We start from the raw sequence: 15,480 nt of genomic DNA, 5'->3' as shown, positions 1-15,480 counted from the left end.
AAATAAATATGTTTGTACTCCCGCGGGAGCTGCAAAGGACTATAAATATATGAATGCGCTTATTTGTATGTATGAGGCTCCTTTTCTACGTTTCCTTTTTTTTTGTTTTTCTCTTGTTTTTTTTTTTTTTCGTGTGGCCGCCTAAAAATACTCTTCCTACAGTTGTTGACCCCACACACGCGAGGAGAGGAGAGGAAATAAGGAAAAGAGGGAGAAGAAGAGGGTGGAGGCGGACAAGTTCCGTGGAACCATGAGAAGGCGGGGTGGGCAGAGAGCCATCCCGTCTCCCCACAAAACAACAACAACCACAGCAAAGAGAAGAGACAAGAGGAGGAAGCAGGAAAGCAGGGCAGCCCCTCCACCTTCGACACCCCACTCTCACAGAAAGCATCAAACACGCGCCTTGAAGCACCCACATTCACAAGAAACGTATAAGAGGAGTCTACGCACACACGCCCATGCATCCAATAAGGTCATACAAGAAGAAGTGACACACATGAAAAGAAAAACACAGAATGAAAACGAGAAGCAGTATAACTTCTCAACGGGCATTCAGCTCATGATTCATGTACGGCAGTCACATGGTAAGGTATCCTCCCGGCCAATAGGAATTAAACAAACAATACCTACGAAAAAGAAGAAATAATACGGAAAACAAGATAAAGGTGCTCACTGCTACTGTTCCCAGTGTTTACTGTTGCACCCATTATATTATATATATATATATATATATGCTGCACACGCTGATGGGTGGGAGTTCAGGCCACAAAAGTCTTTTCGCCCGTGTCTTGATCGAGCAAAATGTGTGTCCGAGTATCTGGTTGAGCGCGAACCTCATAGCGGATGACGTGGCAGCGGAGACCGCTAAAGGAAAGCACCACGGTCACCTCCACCTCCCGCAGCCCCACACCGCCTACCACAAAATGCATTTCAATTCCCCGCACAGCTCTTTTGGTGGGCATTTCTGCTGCCTCACATGTGTTGCCTTTCTCACCTCTAACATCCTCCGCGGCTTCCCCAGCGCCCTTGCTGGCGCTATCACTGCCCAGGTTTGCACAGGAGGGGCCCGACGAGGCGGGGTCGCGTAGGATGGTCTCGCTCACGAGTCTCGCGTTCACGTCCGGGCGCGACTCCGGCGCACTCCCGCACACGCGTTGAATGCTGTTCTGCAGCTTTTCCAGCTCCGCCAAGTAACGCTCCTGCAGCGGCGGCGCCATCATCATCACTGCCGCCTTTGGAGGCCGTTCAAACAACTTCTCCACAAACGACCCCGCAAAGGGCACAAAGTCCTCGGTGTGCAGAAACTCCAAAACGTCAAACTGAACCATCGATTGAGGCTCTACATGAAAGCCGGTGACTTGAAAATGTCGCTGGGCGACGGGCATGGCAAAGTAGACACCCTTGGGGGGGCACCACCTCCACGACATGCGGCACTTCACCTGTCTGACGTGCTGGAAGTCTACAAGAGCAACAAAGCTCACATCGTCGTCTCGGCTCCTAAGCATCGCCGTGTCGCGGGGGACGTGCACAACTTTACCGAAATGTTTACAGAGACAGCGCGCCATGGCCCGAATCAGGCCCCGCTCCACGTCCTTCAGCAGTTCCGGATGGAAAAGGCTCATGAGTGGTTTATCGTAGCCCGCGGTCGCTCCGTCGGTTAGGTGGTTCATAAAGATCAAAAAGGGGGCGATGGTGGACGCCGCAACCTCACGTGGTCGCTTAAACACATAGTAGAGGTAGTACAGCAGGAGCATCACCCACGGAATCGCTATGCCGAAGAGTACTTTCGACGCCGATGTGTCACTAAAAAAAAATCACTGAGAGATGTCATCGTATCTTTGCTTGGCTGCTGCTGCTGATGTTGTTGGGCTTGTTTTTTGTTGTGGTTTTGCTTTTTTGACTTGTTTCGCACCCCTGCACGCCACAAAAAAAAAAAAAACACGGCGCACACTGTGCTGCCCTGTAAGTCAAGAGCAAAACGCGGGTAGGGAATAGTGAGGCACGGCAACGCAACACCCTCAACGCTACAACTGCAAAGAAATTTAACCAACATAACAGCCACACACGCACACACATACACACACGGAACCATACACTTGTGCTAGCGCAACCTCCAACCCACTCTGTGTGTCTATGAGAGAGAAAGGCAACAAGAAAGGGGGGAAATGGCTACGCAGTACTTGCTATTCCCGCAGCGTCTGTAGCTAGTCCTGCTGTGCGAAACCATGCGGAAGGCCCTTGGGTCCGCAGTGATTCATGGATCGCCTTTTTCCCTCAACGTACGGCTGAATGGGCCCCACAAAAAGGATGGCTCCGCCTTTTCCCCGCTGACACTGCCCCAGCGTATTCTGTGTGACCCCGCGCGTGACTGCAACTTTCCATTCAACGCTTTCGTTGGGCTGTTAAGTCCAACGAAAGAAAAACAGAAGCACAAGCCGCATTTACACCACCTGCTCTCTCTTCTTTTTCCCTTCTTTCTTCTTCTTCCTTGCCCGCCGTGTAATGTTCCCCACGGTTTCTGTTCAATCTCTGCACGTATTTAGGCCTGTTCACTGCCTATCCTGCCCCACGCCAAGCTACCCGCGTTGGAACACGCCACTCATGGCTACAGGGTGTGGGGGAGGGAATACAGAGATAGATAAAGAGAGAAGAAGGTCACGCAGTGAAAGTTGCTTCGGCGACAAGCGGGCACGTCCCGCCGTCTCCACTGGCGGAGCAAAAAACACAACAATACGAGTTTTTCTCCCTGACCTTTCGTCTCACTATTCCTCGCGGATCGCCGCACCACCTCTTTTTTCTTCTTTCTCTTTTTGCCGTTGCTGCCTGTGAGATGTTGGACCAAACACCCACCACAGAGGCAACCATTGAGGAAGGCAGGACAAAGGCAGCCGGCAAGCGTGTTCCCACGTCTCACTCGAGCTGACGAACGGTCTCTGTGAAATCCCTCGCCATGGGTGCAACAAATGTAACAACCTCGGCGGTTCGCGGGTGGACGAGCGTGAGCGCGGAGGCGTGGAGGGCGACGCGGTCAATAAGTGGCGTGGTGCATGCGGCTCCTCCGTGCTCGACGTCCTGCAGTATTGGCAGCCCCGCAGCCGCCAGGTGGCGTCGGATTTGATGCTTCTTGCCTTGCTGAATTCGGCACTCCAGCAGGGCGACCCGAGACCTCCGGAAGAATCGCACAACGCGGTACTTGGTGCATATTTTGGCGTCTAGTGGATCGCGCAGCACCCCGCGTAACGGGATGCGGCGGAGGTCAGGCTCTATCACGGCACACAGTGCAAGGTACACCTTGCTGCTCTGGGAATACGCGGCGCTTGTGCCCATCTGGTGGCGCAGTGATGCTGCCGCGCAGTCGTTCTTCGCCATCACGAGGCACCCGCTCGTTTCCGTGTCAAGCCGGTGAACTTGGCCCTGACGAAACACCCCACGCACCGTATCCCCATGCCTCGTGGAGGCGAGCATCAGCGACACCACATCGGTGGCAGTCGCGTCACCCAATTGAGTGCAACTGAGTGCGTGGCGAGAGGTCGCCAAGTGCGGGGGCTTGTTGAGCACCACAATGTCTTCGTCCTCAAAAATAACAGGCAGGCACGATTGGGTGAGAGTAGACGGAGACTCAGAAATCCGTGCGGCATGCATAGCCGCCTCCACACACTCGTGCACACGAGGAAGTTTCACCTTCACTTGCACATTTCCTTGCGGTGCAAGAACTGCCTCAACAACAGCCTCCTCGGCACTCAGTAGGGTGCGCCAATAACCACAGTGTGGGGCGAGCGCCAACAACGCATCCATGAGCGTCTGTGGCCCCGGTGACGTTACGGAGGAAGTAGACGATGACGGAAGCGGCATTAGAAATATCAGTTCCTCCGGGCGCTCCCCATCCCCGTGGCACTCCCCGCACTCCTCGAGGAAGTGCGGGAAACTCGAATGCGCAGGCTCCACCTCGCCGCGTTTTAGCAGCAACGCGTACTGCCGCAGCAGCCGGCTATCCACTAGACAGCGCTTTGGGTCCTTTAGAACGCACGCAAGGGCGGAGCGGTACACGGCCGTGTCGGAGCAACGCGTTCCATCCGTTTCATCGCCTTCCTGCAGGAGTGCTGACACCCACGTCCGCTCCAAGTCTGTCAGGCACCAATTACTGAGACAGTCTAGAGAGACGCGGCGTGGCATCAATCGTTTACCCCGCACAATGTCAGCGAGGACACGACCGCGCTCTACCGGCCACATCTCCTCCCGAAGAAACTGCGAACTCCAGCGCTGAATTGCCGCTGCATCTGTGGGAAACACCACACCAGGATCAACGTTGAAGCGGCACGCCGTTGCAAGCGCATCGCGCAGTGCCACCCGTGCTGGATTGTCTGCACTCACCTCCCGCAGCTGCCACAGCTTGTTGCGTAGACGAACTGCGATTTGAGTGGCGGAAGTTTCCGACGCGGCAGACGCCTCGTCCTTGCCAGCAAAGTTTTCCAAGAAGGACAGCGTCGCCGCCGGGACATCGAGGTTCACCAATGCCGCCAGCGCCGCACTCGCACCACTGCCAAGCGAGGGCAGTTTGGTGTTCATCGCCAACGCGACTGCAGCTTGTGGATTCAGTCGCACTAACTCCTCCACGATGCTGCGGTACATCGCCACTTCATCGGGTAAAAACACGCCCTTTTCGCCTTGCCGTTGTGTCTCCTCGCCGCTCAACAGCCGGTGTGTAAACGCCTCCACTAGGCGGAGGTCGTGCGCCATCAACCTCCCTTCCGCTTTCGCCAATAGACGGGACTGTCGAGAGCGCAGCTCTGCAACTGTGCGCTGCGTGGTGTCCTTGACGCAGAGCACGTTGCTGGAGCTGCCGGGCGGTGTGGCCAGTGGCGCGGTATTGTGCCCGGACGCCAACACAACCTTCTTTGCCTCCTGCATGCAATTCAAGGCCTCAGGTTTGGGCAGCTCCGCCAGCAGTTGTTGCAGTGCGACAGGGTGCAGCAGCTGAACAGGCGAAGCCGCCCCGCTAGCGTCCACAAACACAGCACCTATGAAGCACGCCCCCACGTCGTGTGGGGCCACACGTTTCTCCAACAAACGGAGCGTTGCAGCGGATGCTTGCTGCACAAGCCCACGAACCTGGTGCATCTTCCTCCTCTTCCCCGCCCAAGGGACTGTATTGTGAGAAAGACGTACAGGACCAAAATAATAATAATAATAATGCGTGGCACGCGCAAAATATCGCCAGTTTAGTGGTGGAGCACAGAGGCAACGCCACGCTGCCCTCGCCCTCCCCCCTCCCCCAAATGTAAAACACACACGGAGAAGGAAGGTAAGAACGAACGTGATTGCCAGGGGACAAGGACAAGTGTACTGTCGTGCATATATTTAGGGGAAAATGATGGGAAGGTGGTACTCCCAGGAAGAGACCCTGGGAAACTCTCATCTTACACGCATTGCATGACAAAAAACAACAATAGAAAAAAGAAAAAAAACTAAAATATTGGCATTTATCTTGCCGTTGCGGAAATACCAAATAAACAGGAGAGACAACCACATCCTTCTCTGCTGTCATCCCCCATACCATCCTTTTCCCCCCGACCATACATATGGATGTATGCATTCCAAGGAATAGATCTACGGAGGGGGAGAGAAAGGAACTGTGGACATGAGTGACTCTATGAAAGTTATACATATACATATATATATATATAATGTGTCTCAGTACGTGTGCCATATCATGCCACTTAAACCTTCTTCTACTGCTCCACACCGCTCGGGGCATTTACTTCCTCCAGAAGAACATCGTCATCGTCGTCGCTCATGGTGTCACTGTCTGTCTCACTTGAGGAGGACGAGGAGGAAGAGGATAACACGCCGCAGCAGCGGAGGCAGGTGATGTAGTAGATGGAGCGTTGTGGCTCCATTCCCTCCGCCGTCATCCCCGGATACTCGCGTCGAATGTGAACAAACTGCGCCCCCGTCTCGTCCAGGTCAAAGTAACGTGGATCGAGGCAGTCAAAACAAAAAGAAGCAGAGCACTCTGTGCACATAAACACCGTCCCATCAACGCCTTGCCCCTTACCACACAAGACACAGCTGTGGCGGGGGCACGTCCAGCGTCGTGGGCCGGCCACACCGGCTTTGGGCCTCCGTTCGCCAACACACTCAGCATGATACGCCTTGGGACATACAGAACAGTGGTACAACGGCTCTAACGGCCGCATGATTTCCCCACACAAGAAGCAGTTGTGAGTAACACCCACCACAGTCCGTCCGTCCCGAATTTCTGTCTTCGCTACACGGGCTCCTGGAAGCCCTTCCGCCTCGACACGCAGTAATTCCGCCACCATGGCCTCTCCCACGGACGTCTCGTGATCACTGTTGACCATATCGGTGTGGGCAGCGGGTTCGCGGGAAGAAACGGTGAATTGGTTTGCACTACTGAAAAGCATACGAATCCGATGCGTGGAAAGGGCCAAGCCGGCTGTGTCGTCCCCCTTGCAACCTGCACCATCTACAATGAAGTCTCCGAGCGACGCTTTTCTTAGAGCCACGTTAAGAATACGTTCTTCAATGGTGTTTTTAAGGCACAACCGGTGCACGCGGACCACACGCGTCTGGCCAATGCGGTGGGCCCGGTCGGCAGCCTGGCGGTCAATTTGTGGGTTGTAATGAGCATCAAAAAGAATGACCGTGTCCGCGCCCGTCAGCGTTACACCCACGCCGCCGGCTGTTGTGGTAAGGAGAAAGACAAAGCAAGATGACCCGGGAGCATTAAAGCGTATCATGGAGAGCTCACGCTCCACACGCGGCGTGGTGCCGTCGAGTCGTTCAAAACTATAACCTCGCAGCACGCACAATGCCTGCAGAAGATCCAAAATAGAAGTAAAATTGGAAAATATTAGACATCGGTGCCCATTCGCCTTACATTCCCGCAGCATGCGATCGAGTTCCATCATTTTGGCGCTCACTGCCACGATGGAGGCCTCATTCAACACAACACCCGCTGCAGCTAAACGCTCCTCCCAACCTGCCTGACCTGAAGCCCGACCCTCCACTGCCAATAGCCGTAATGCCAACGGATGGCAACAAACAATACGTTGATGTGTGAGATGAGCTTGTAGGCGAGTCTCATTGGCTTCTTCCCCGTTCAACACCTGCTCCGTCATGTGATAAAGCAGTTGCTGCTGTATCCATGTGGGATCAAGCATACGCGTGGGCTCGTCTACGCGGGGTGGAATACCCAGCTCAATTGACCCCTTTGTTCGACGCAGCATAACGCATTGAAGCACCCTCGCGCAATCCTCCGCTGCCGTGACGGGGTCATTGTCTTCACCAACGCTGCCGTCGTAGCTGGTACAGTAGGCGGGATATAAAAATTTCATCAGACTCCACACCTCTCCCACGTTGTTATGCACAGGCGTACCCGTCACAGCCAGCCGAAAACATGCCGTCAGTTTACGTGCCACATATGAGATTATGGTATTCCGCCCCTTCAGAACATGCGCCTCATCCACAACGGCCACAACCCATGCCCGTTTACGGAAGAACCCACGGTCTTGATTGAGAACAGCGGGGGTTGTCACAAAGACGCAGTGACGATAACCCCGTGTGGTACGCAGTGATGCCCGTCCCTTTCGCTCGCCGTGGTACTTCACCACACGCAACGTTGGCGCCCACCGGGCGAGTTCCCTCGTCCAGGCTGTGAGTGTCGACAGTGGTGATACTATAAGATGAGGTCCGTCAATGTTGTGCTGTGCTTGAAGCATATGAAGAAAGGCCGAGATCTGTGCTGTCTTGCCTAGCCCCATGTCATCTGCCAGGATGCACGGCATCCCTCTATGGAAGTTGTTTAGTAAGAATTGAACACCCTCAAGCTGGTACGAGCGCAGTGTGTAGCCATTCGCAACCCCAGTGTTCTCTGGCGTAGCTAGAGGTGCAGGAAGAAACTGCGCCCCTCGCGTCTCAGTCTCAATGCGACGCAAAGCCTTGTCGCTAAAAAAGGGTTCAAACACCTGCACAAGCTCCACATTGCGCCGTAATTCCCATCGGAATTGAACCTCAAATCGCTCCGCGATTGCCGCCAACGCCTCGTTGGACCGCGTCATCCACGGGATCTCGCGAAGGGCCACGGCAGTCGTCGTCGCAGGCGATGCAGCGTGTGTGCCCGTATGGGACGCGGCATCCACCACCTCTTTGGGCCGCACATTGATGTCATCTTCGCCACCGAGCAGCAGACGCAACTCCTCCTCCTCCTCCTCCTTGTTTCTATCATCTGAGAGAAGGACCTTCACGGAAGACACATACGTCGCGTCAGCGGACAATTTTGTTCCCGCATGGCTCAACTCGGCTGCATTTGGTGAGGCGGTGGCGGAGGCAGCATCCGCCACAACCGCTGGTGCGGAAGATTTTGTCTCCTCCACGCCTCCCAGCGAGGCGTCTCCGTCGGTGCGGGAACGTTTGAGGCTCGTGCCGCGCGCCGTCCTCTTGCCGAGGAATGCTGCGAAGGGATTACCGAACTCCATCCGCCGTGTACACCCGGTCAAGGTGAAGCCCTCAAAAAACTTCGACTACACACGCAAGAATAAGGAAGAGAGTGAGAGTGAGAGTGAAAGATAGAAAGAAACAATGTGCGTGAAGAGGCAAACCAGACAGCAACTCGTAGTAATTTAAAAAAGTAAGGTGGGAGGGAGGGAGGAAGGCAACAACAACAAAGCTGCGAAGAAAACGTGCCGGTGCCGCTGACAGTCGATACCACAAAAAGAAGAAAAAAAAAATAATAATAATAATCCCAACAACAAGTTGTGCGTTCTTGCCGACGTGTCGCCGTCGCCCTTCGCCCACACCAGCGTGGAGGCCGACTGCATCCAACGGCTCTTGATTGCTTGTTTTACCTCCTTACTTTATTTCCATGTCCTCCGCACACAGACAGACAAACAGACAGATACACACGCAGATAGACACCCACGTGCGCGTAAGCTGCCATCCACCTTTTCTCTTCCCCTTTCATTTCAAGCATCGCCAACAACTTCCTCTCCACAGCTGCTCTAACCTCACACTGCAGTGGACACAAGGGACACATCCCCCGACCCAGCCTCCCTTCTTCCTACCACATGTTGCTGGTGTTGAGTTCATCGCGCGTAGTGACGCGACTCAAAACGACAGTGATGTCGTCCGTCTTACCTCCCTTTGCGTCCTCTGCGCCAAACTTGCGCAGCATCGACGCCCACGGGCTGTGGGCCTCGTGATCTAGCGAGACCTTGTAGGCGCTCTGTACGAGGCGTTGCGCTACACGCTGCGGGTCAATGTACGCAACCTTTTCATCCGCAAAGATGGCGCTCAAAACAAAACCCACAAGTGGCACCCGATCCATCGCACTCCCCTCTACCTTTCCAATCCAGCCGGCGTCGGAGGCGATGGTGGCGTTGAACTGGTTGTCAAAAAAGCCATCTGTGGCAGCGATGACGACGTCACCCTTTTGTACCTCCACCTTCTCGCGCGTGGCGTCGCTCACGTTGTCGGAGAAGGCGCGACCCCGAAGATGGAGAGGTACAACTGCCAGCTGAAACGGGGCGTTAAAGCCGTGGACCTTTTCGTGCACCCGGTGCAGCACTTGGCGGTTTCGAACGACAAGGAGCCCGCTGTCTCCGACGTTGGCGACGTCAAGGATGTGTTTTCCGGAATCTTCCTTGCGCAGCGTTGCCACCAACGCCGTCGCACTGCCCGCCTTCACCTCCCTGTCGTTCAGCACCTTGTCGAAGGCGGATTGCAGAATTACCTCGGGGTTCAATTCCTTGCGGTGAGTCTCGGCAAACAGCTTGGCGTTTTCCATCAATGAGTTTGAAAAAAGCGCCGGGTCCACCCCCTCATCGCGCCAACCACCTACACCATCCGCCACGCCAATGACTTTGTATGTGTTAGCCACGAAGAAGCTGTCCTCCCCGCAGTCAAGCTCAAGGAAGCTCGCACGCTTCCGCCACGATACGGAGATACGCCGCTTCCGCTCCTCCACATCACTACGATAGGTTTGGGCGGGAGAGGGCTTGGCCTTGCAGAAGGCCCACGTCTGCAGCACGAGCTCCTCAATATCTTTCTCATCTTCCGGGATGTCTTCAGGCGGCACCCCCCAATTGCTCGTCTCGTTTGCCGCCGCCTGCGCTACCTCCAGGGGAACTGGTGTGCTCTGCCACACCCCCATTACTAAGCCAATGACCAGGATGCGCGAATAACCTGTGATATTCCCAAAGCCGTTAAGTAAACCAAAAGGTAACGGACCGGAGAAGACAAACAGAAAGGACGGAAAAGAAAACAAAAGCAAAAAAAAAACACACACAAAAGACTCTCACCGCAGCAGTTAAAGAAAACATAAATAAATCGCAGACAAAGGAGGGAGCTGCCGATATCTGGGATACACATGCCAAATTATACACATCCTCATTGAGGAGAGAGAGAGAAAACGAAAAAGGTGGACACGCACGGAAATACCACTAGCCACACCCCCGCACCTTCGATTTCTCTCCTCCCCATCTACAAACCCCAAAGAGAAAAGAAAAGATTACCTCCAACGGCGTATGCTCCATCGTAGAAAAACACACAAGAGATACAAGCATAGAATCAAATGCAACGCCTTGCAGTCCTGTCCTCTTCCCTTCCCTGTGGGTACATAAGGCAAGGAGGGACAAGTGGGTGGACGCTGTAACATGAAAGGCAGGTACCCATACATACATCCCATCCACAGAGAGAGACCAATAATGACAATGAATAAAACAAATCGTTGTGTTTCACTCCAAAGAACGGCAATGACAACGTGGTGAAGAAGAGCTTATTTTCCCTACAGGGAGTTGTATGATTCATCCTCATCCGTCAGCACATCCGAGGGCAGGACACCAGTGGCTAACACGACACGCTTTCCCACACTAATAAACGCAGGAGGCCCGCACACCATGGCGAGAGCGGGACATGACGGTTCCACAAAATCGCCTAAAAAACGCCGAATGTCCGCCTCATCGGGCCGCTGACCGCATGTCGCGAGCAAGCGCAACGAAGCCTCCTCAGATAAATTTGCAGACAGCGCCTTCTGCTTTGTGAAGAAGCAGTGAAAACGGTAGGTGAAGTGCTCCGCCTTGGCATGGTGCCACCGCACAAAATCCCCCAACCTTGGCACGCAAGAAACGCTCTGTTCCACATGGAGATGAATAATCTGAAGTTTCGGAAACTCCGGCATACGTTTACCCTCAAAGTGATAACGGAGCGAGGCGTAGAGCACCATCATACTGAACCCCGCAGAAAGCATCACAATGCGCCCCTTCACCTCACGCAGACGACTCATGTGATGCGTCAAGGTAAAGTTTCCACCATGATGAAGTAGCGGGAATCGTTGATGCAGTGCGTTCTTTGACATCCACGCGCTCCCACAATCACACTGTGCTGCTGCCTTGATGATGAGGGTAAAGAGATATCCTTCCTTATTTAGCTCAACAATAGTCCACCGTCGCACAAAACGCTTACCAGGAGGTGCCGCAATGGGGAGCTCCAAATCAACAAAGTTCCCCGGCACAAGAGAGCTGGCGTCAAGCCTGCCGTGAGAAAGCTGAAAGTAGAACTCCTGTGTACTGTCGCACACAGGCTCAACTCGGACACACATCAGAGTTGGGCGATCGGAGAGAGTAAACGATCGTGGCTTCATCCCCGTTGCCATCTTCGCAAAAACCTGCCCGCTGCGACACGCACTATGTATCCCCAGGCTAAAACCACTTACACTGTGATGTTTTTTTCGTTTAGAATCCTCCAAGGGCGAAGCCATCGTTCCCTCCTTGTTCGCGATGTCCATTTCAGCGTATCCGTCACTCTCAAGCCGCGGACCAGTTGTGTTTAGGGTCACGAAGACCTCACCGTCCTCCAGAGTGACGATATGAGTGCGTTGTTTCTGCCCCTTGGAGCAGACCTTCTGTGGGAGTTTCCTGTCTGGCACACCCGACGGCGTCATCTGCAGGGCCAAGTAGAGACCCTCGCCGGTGTCGAGGGTGATTTGATACTGATGCCACGGGCATACGACGCACGGGTGCCCATCTATTTCCTCAATATCACCCTCCAGCAGTGGCCCACCGTGGTGGTAGCAGGCGTTGTCGATGGCGTAAAAGCAATCCTTGTAGCGAAACACAGCGATGTTCCGCTCATCGCATTTAACCAATTGCCGGCTCCTGTTCCTAAACGACGCCGCTGGCCCGACGTGAAATCGCGCTGGTGTCGTCATTTCCATGCTTCTCCCACTGTCACGCAATTAACGCGGAAAATCCATTCCACTACCTCCTGCCAGCAATACGAAAAGGAGCAACAACAATAACAAGCAGTTGGGACAAAAAAAAAAACACAGCTGCAAACATAGTACAAAAAAAAAAAAGAAGAAATAAAATATGAGTGTGTGAACTCCGATTCGCGTGATCCGGTTGCTTCTACTCTCAGCTCGTTTTTACAGGTTTCCTGCTTGCGTCGCAAGTGAAGTTAATAAACAGCGCCACCTCCCTACCATGTGGCAATGCCTCTTTACTATAATCTCCTCCCGTTGTGACTCTGGCAGCATACGCGTCTTCAAGCCCCCTTGAGAGAAAACTTTTGCTTCTCCGCATTTTCCACAACCCGTTCGCGGTAAAGCCCTTTGCGGCGGCGAATACGCTCCAGCAACTGCTCCGCGATGTTCTTCGTCCCCATCTCAGTGCCATACTCCTCAATTTCTTCCTTCGTTGTCGGTGTGAAGTACGGATCCGCGTCTACGATGCTCCACAGACTCATTTGAAGTTGCGCTGTCGAGGCCCCTTGCGTGATGACGCGCAACTCATCCTGCAGGCCAAACGCCTCCACGGCAGGTAATAGGCATCGGATGTAGAAGAGATCACTGCCTTCGTTGGGGACCTCCTCAATAATCTCCGCGCGACGACGACTAAGAGACCCGTAAATTCTCCCTTGCGTCGCTCCAAAGGAGTACACTGTGCACTCATACACAGGCTCCACGAGACGCCGCGGGTGCAGCTCCATCGCCGCACGGCAGGCGTCTCGCACGCACGGCAGCACCATCCCACCTGTCAGACCGGAGGTGGCGTCCACTGAAAGATCCGTTACAACAAACGCGACGTTCAATAAGGCCTCCTGTGCCATGGGGCCACTCTCGGCCGCCGCCTGGAACCCAGCTATGATGCTGTCCTTCCAGCTCTCAAATAGCTGAAATTTTTCCAACGCAGTACCTTCATCGCCAAACTGGAGCAGCATGAGTGCACCAAGAAACTTCAGCTTTGTCGGGCCCGAGGCAACAATCCCGTGCTGCATCTCCGCCGCCCAACGCTTGTTTGCCTTTAATGCAGCCTCCACCTGCCGAAGCACCTGGGTGTTGGAGCCATGATTCATGCAGTCATCTTTCAGTATGTCGAACACCTCCGGAGGCAGACAACGAGCGCGTAAGGTGATAGAGAAGGCACCATCGGCGGTTGAACCCGTATGCAGCTTGAGCTTCGTATTCCCACCACCGCCCGCAAGGGTTTCTCTAAACGAGACAATGGGCTCAGACGCCAAAATCTGCACACGAGTAAAAGATTCCTCAAGGTCTTTTAAGCATCGCTCCAAATGCACCTCTCCGGCAGCACCAATCACGTGCTCCCCAGTAGGGAGTATGCTCACCTCCACTTGTGGGTCAACCTTGTACAACAGCCGCAGTCCCTTTACCAACTCGAAGTGGTCCTTCGGATCCTTTGGGTAGACGGAGACGCGCAAGATGGATGTACTCGGCAACACAAGGGGCTTAAACGGCGGCACACCTGCTATCGTTGAAAGTGTGGCGTACTTTGTGATGCAGGAGGTGAGACCTCCAACACCGCACAGTGTCCCGCTACAGGCTTCCGTCGCCTCATCCAAGCCTGTGCCGCGAAAAACAAACACCTTACCCACAGTCCCCTCCACAATCTTGTCATCACTGTGGACGTACACCCTCTGACCAGGTCGAAGGCGGCCACTGTAGACGCGGGCACATCCAATAAATGCATGATCCCCATCTTCCTCTTGCCCAATCGTTGTGCCCACAAGAAACTGCGTATCAATGAGCTTGCATACATACACAATGCATGGTGCACCAGGGCTGGCTGAGCAACTCATCAACGCTTCTTTTATGTGCATCGGGGCGTCAGCAAATCGCGGAATAAGGAAGGGCACTCGACGACGTTGCGCCACAACAGGGGAATCCAACTTTTCACAAACAACGTTTAGCACACAATCAGCAAGTGGAAGCCACGAAGAGAGCAACGCTGTTAATTTCCCTCGCAAGTCTCGTCGCGGGTTATTCCACAGACGCTCTGAAACCCCCAATTTGGCAGCCATATGTAACTGCTGCTCCACATTATCTTTTTCTTCAAGAAATGCATGGTATAACTTCCAAATAGGTTCCAGCATTAATTGCACTGCCAGCGGCTGCTGTCCAGCTCGCCGTGGAGTTGTATGTATTGTCTTTGTTTTGACATCAAGGTAATAATCTCCCCACAGCGATGTATGCAGGTTGGGCATATCCAATTTGGGTTCGTAGAGACAGGCAAAAAAGTTGGTACTAAAGGCCCATCCATCGTAGCAGCTACTGAATATCACGTTTCCCTTCGTGGGGCAGAACCATACATCATCGCTGGGGTCCCCACGATTTTGATGCATAAGCGTCTCCTCCTCCTCTTCCTGAATCTTGAGTTGATTGGCAAATGCAGCGAGTGCGGCGTTGCAGGATTCCACAATAGCACGCATTCGGTAATACGCCTCCTCCGGAGTAAGCTGTTGCACAGTGATTAAAAGATCCACCTTGTTGAGTACAAGGCACATCGATAAACCCTCACGATGTGCGTGGCGCAACATGCTGCTTGTCTGTTGGGTCACACCGTCCACCACGTCAACAATAATGACGGCGCCGTCGCACAACCGCATTGCTGTGGACACTTCACATGAGAAATCAATGTGCCCAGGTGAATCCACAAGGTTCAAAAGATGCTCTGCCCCTTTGTAGATGTGCCGCAACGCGATGGAACTGGCCTTCATCGTGATGCATCGCTCCTGCTCGTCTGGGCGGGAGTCGAGCAGGCGCACCTTGCCAGCGAGCTGCGAAGAGAGGATACCGTTGCTTGCAACCAGGTAGTCGCTAAGTGTGGTCTTGCCGTGATCCACATGAGCCACCATGCAAAAATTACGGGTCCGCTCCGGCGTCTCGGCAATACGCTGCAGGGACGCCGTGGTCGCAAGACTCATGTGAGGTGTGACCGGGAACCTGCAGAAGGGTACTTTATATAAGCACGCGCTCCTTTTACTTATTTAGACTGCACTACACAGCTCCTCACGTTCCCTTCTCCGATGTGTGTGTGTGTGTGAGAGAGAGAGAGAGAGACGTGTCTTCTCCCTTTTCTTTCCCTCTCCCCGCACACGCACACACTCTCTTCTCTAGCTTTCGGTGTGTGTCTGCCTGACCCCACAAACCCCTGTCTACCTCTAAAC

General features: G+C 53.9%; 6 protein-coding genes and 1 pseudogene across 6 annotated transcripts, besides 14 other annotated features; 1 reads left to right on the top strand and 6 right to left on the bottom strand.

Annotated features, from left to right (window-relative positions):
- Nucleotides 1-95: 95 nt before the first annotated feature.
- Nucleotides 96-130: a microsatellite.
- A 51-nt stretch (nt 131-181) lies between these two features.
- Nucleotides 182-229: a microsatellite.
- Nucleotides 230-290: 61 nt separating this feature from the next.
- Nucleotides 291-314: a microsatellite.
- Nucleotides 315-707: 393 nt separating this feature from the next.
- Nucleotides 708-733: a microsatellite.
- A 25-nt stretch (nt 734-758) lies between these two features.
- Nucleotides 759-1,754, bottom strand: TraAM80_00200 (uncharacterized protein; the record flags this gene model as incomplete). Its single annotated transcript, XM_029377290.1, has 1 exon — nt 759-1,754. One exon carries the CDS (start codon nt 1,752-1,754, stop codon nt 759-761), a length of 996 nt encoding a protein of 331 aa, XP_029242886.1.
- Nucleotides 1,755-1,847: 93 nt separating this feature from the next.
- Nucleotides 1,848-1,899: a microsatellite.
- A 160-nt stretch (nt 1,900-2,059) lies between these two features.
- Nucleotides 2,060-2,084: a microsatellite.
- Nucleotides 2,085-2,454: 370 nt separating this feature from the next.
- Nucleotides 2,455-2,490: a sequence feature (GA-rich).
- Nucleotides 2,491-2,910: 420 nt separating this feature from the next.
- Nucleotides 2,911-5,118, bottom strand: TraAM80_00199 (putative pseudouridylate synthase-like protein; the record flags this gene model as incomplete). Its single annotated transcript, XM_029377289.1, has 1 exon — nt 2,911-5,118. One exon carries the CDS (start codon nt 5,116-5,118, stop codon nt 2,911-2,913), a length of 2,208 nt encoding a protein of 735 aa, XP_029242885.1.
- Nucleotides 5,119-5,174: 56 nt separating this feature from the next.
- Nucleotides 5,175-5,192: a microsatellite.
- A 243-nt stretch (nt 5,193-5,435) lies between these two features.
- Nucleotides 5,436-5,471: a microsatellite.
- A 187-nt stretch (nt 5,472-5,658) lies between these two features.
- Nucleotides 5,659-5,684: a microsatellite.
- A 45-nt stretch (nt 5,685-5,729) lies between these two features.
- TraAM80_00198 (putative helicase-like protein) lies at nt 5,730-8,498 on the bottom strand (the record flags this gene model as incomplete). The annotated part of the gene is made up of 1 exon (XM_029377288.1): nt 5,730-8,498. One exon carries the CDS (start codon nt 8,496-8,498, stop codon nt 5,730-5,732), a length of 2,769 nt encoding a protein of 922 aa, XP_029242884.1.
- A 233-nt stretch (nt 8,499-8,731) lies between these two features.
- Nucleotides 8,732-8,763: a microsatellite.
- A 131-nt stretch (nt 8,764-8,894) lies between these two features.
- Nucleotides 8,895-8,936: a microsatellite.
- Nucleotides 8,937-9,079: 143 nt separating this feature from the next.
- On the bottom strand, nt 9,080-10,171 carry TraAM80_00197 (protein phosphatase 2C; the record flags this gene model as incomplete). The annotated part of the gene is made up of 1 exon (XM_029377287.1): nt 9,080-10,171. One exon carries the CDS (start codon nt 10,169-10,171, stop codon nt 9,080-9,082), a length of 1,092 nt encoding a protein of 363 aa, XP_029242883.1.
- Nucleotides 10,172-10,273: 102 nt separating this feature from the next.
- Nucleotides 10,274-10,473, top strand: TraAM80_00196 (hypothetical protein; annotated as a pseudogene).
- A 331-nt stretch (nt 10,474-10,804) lies between these two features.
- Nucleotides 10,805-12,232, bottom strand: TraAM80_00195 (uncharacterized protein; the record flags this gene model as incomplete). Its single annotated transcript, XM_029377286.1, has 1 exon — nt 10,805-12,232. One exon carries the CDS (start codon nt 12,230-12,232, stop codon nt 10,805-10,807), a length of 1,428 nt encoding a protein of 475 aa, XP_029242882.1.
- A 98-nt stretch (nt 12,233-12,330) lies between these two features.
- Nucleotides 12,331-12,385: a microsatellite.
- Nucleotides 12,386-12,561: 176 nt separating this feature from the next.
- TraAM80_00194 (elongation factor 2-like protein) lies at nt 12,562-15,237 on the bottom strand (the record flags this gene model as incomplete). The annotated part of the gene is made up of 1 exon (XM_029377285.1): nt 12,562-15,237. The coding sequence occupies one exon, from the start codon at nt 15,235-15,237 to the stop codon at nt 12,562-12,564; it is 2,676 nt and encodes an 891-aa protein (XP_029242881.1).
- A 118-nt stretch (nt 15,238-15,355) lies between these two features.
- Nucleotides 15,356-15,373: a microsatellite.
- Between the last annotated feature and the right edge of the window lie 107 nt (nt 15,374-15,480).

Source organism: Trypanosoma rangeli, assembly GCF_003719475.1.
Source record: "Trypanosoma rangeli strain AM80 chromosome Unknown Tra_15.4_contig_00003, whole genome shotgun sequence".
Classification (NCBI taxonomy): Eukaryota; Euglenozoa; class Kinetoplastea; order Trypanosomatida; family Trypanosomatidae; genus Trypanosoma; species Trypanosoma rangeli.
The sequence above is the reverse complement of the archived record's forward strand: the minus strand, read 5'-3'. Positions and strand labels throughout refer to the sequence as shown.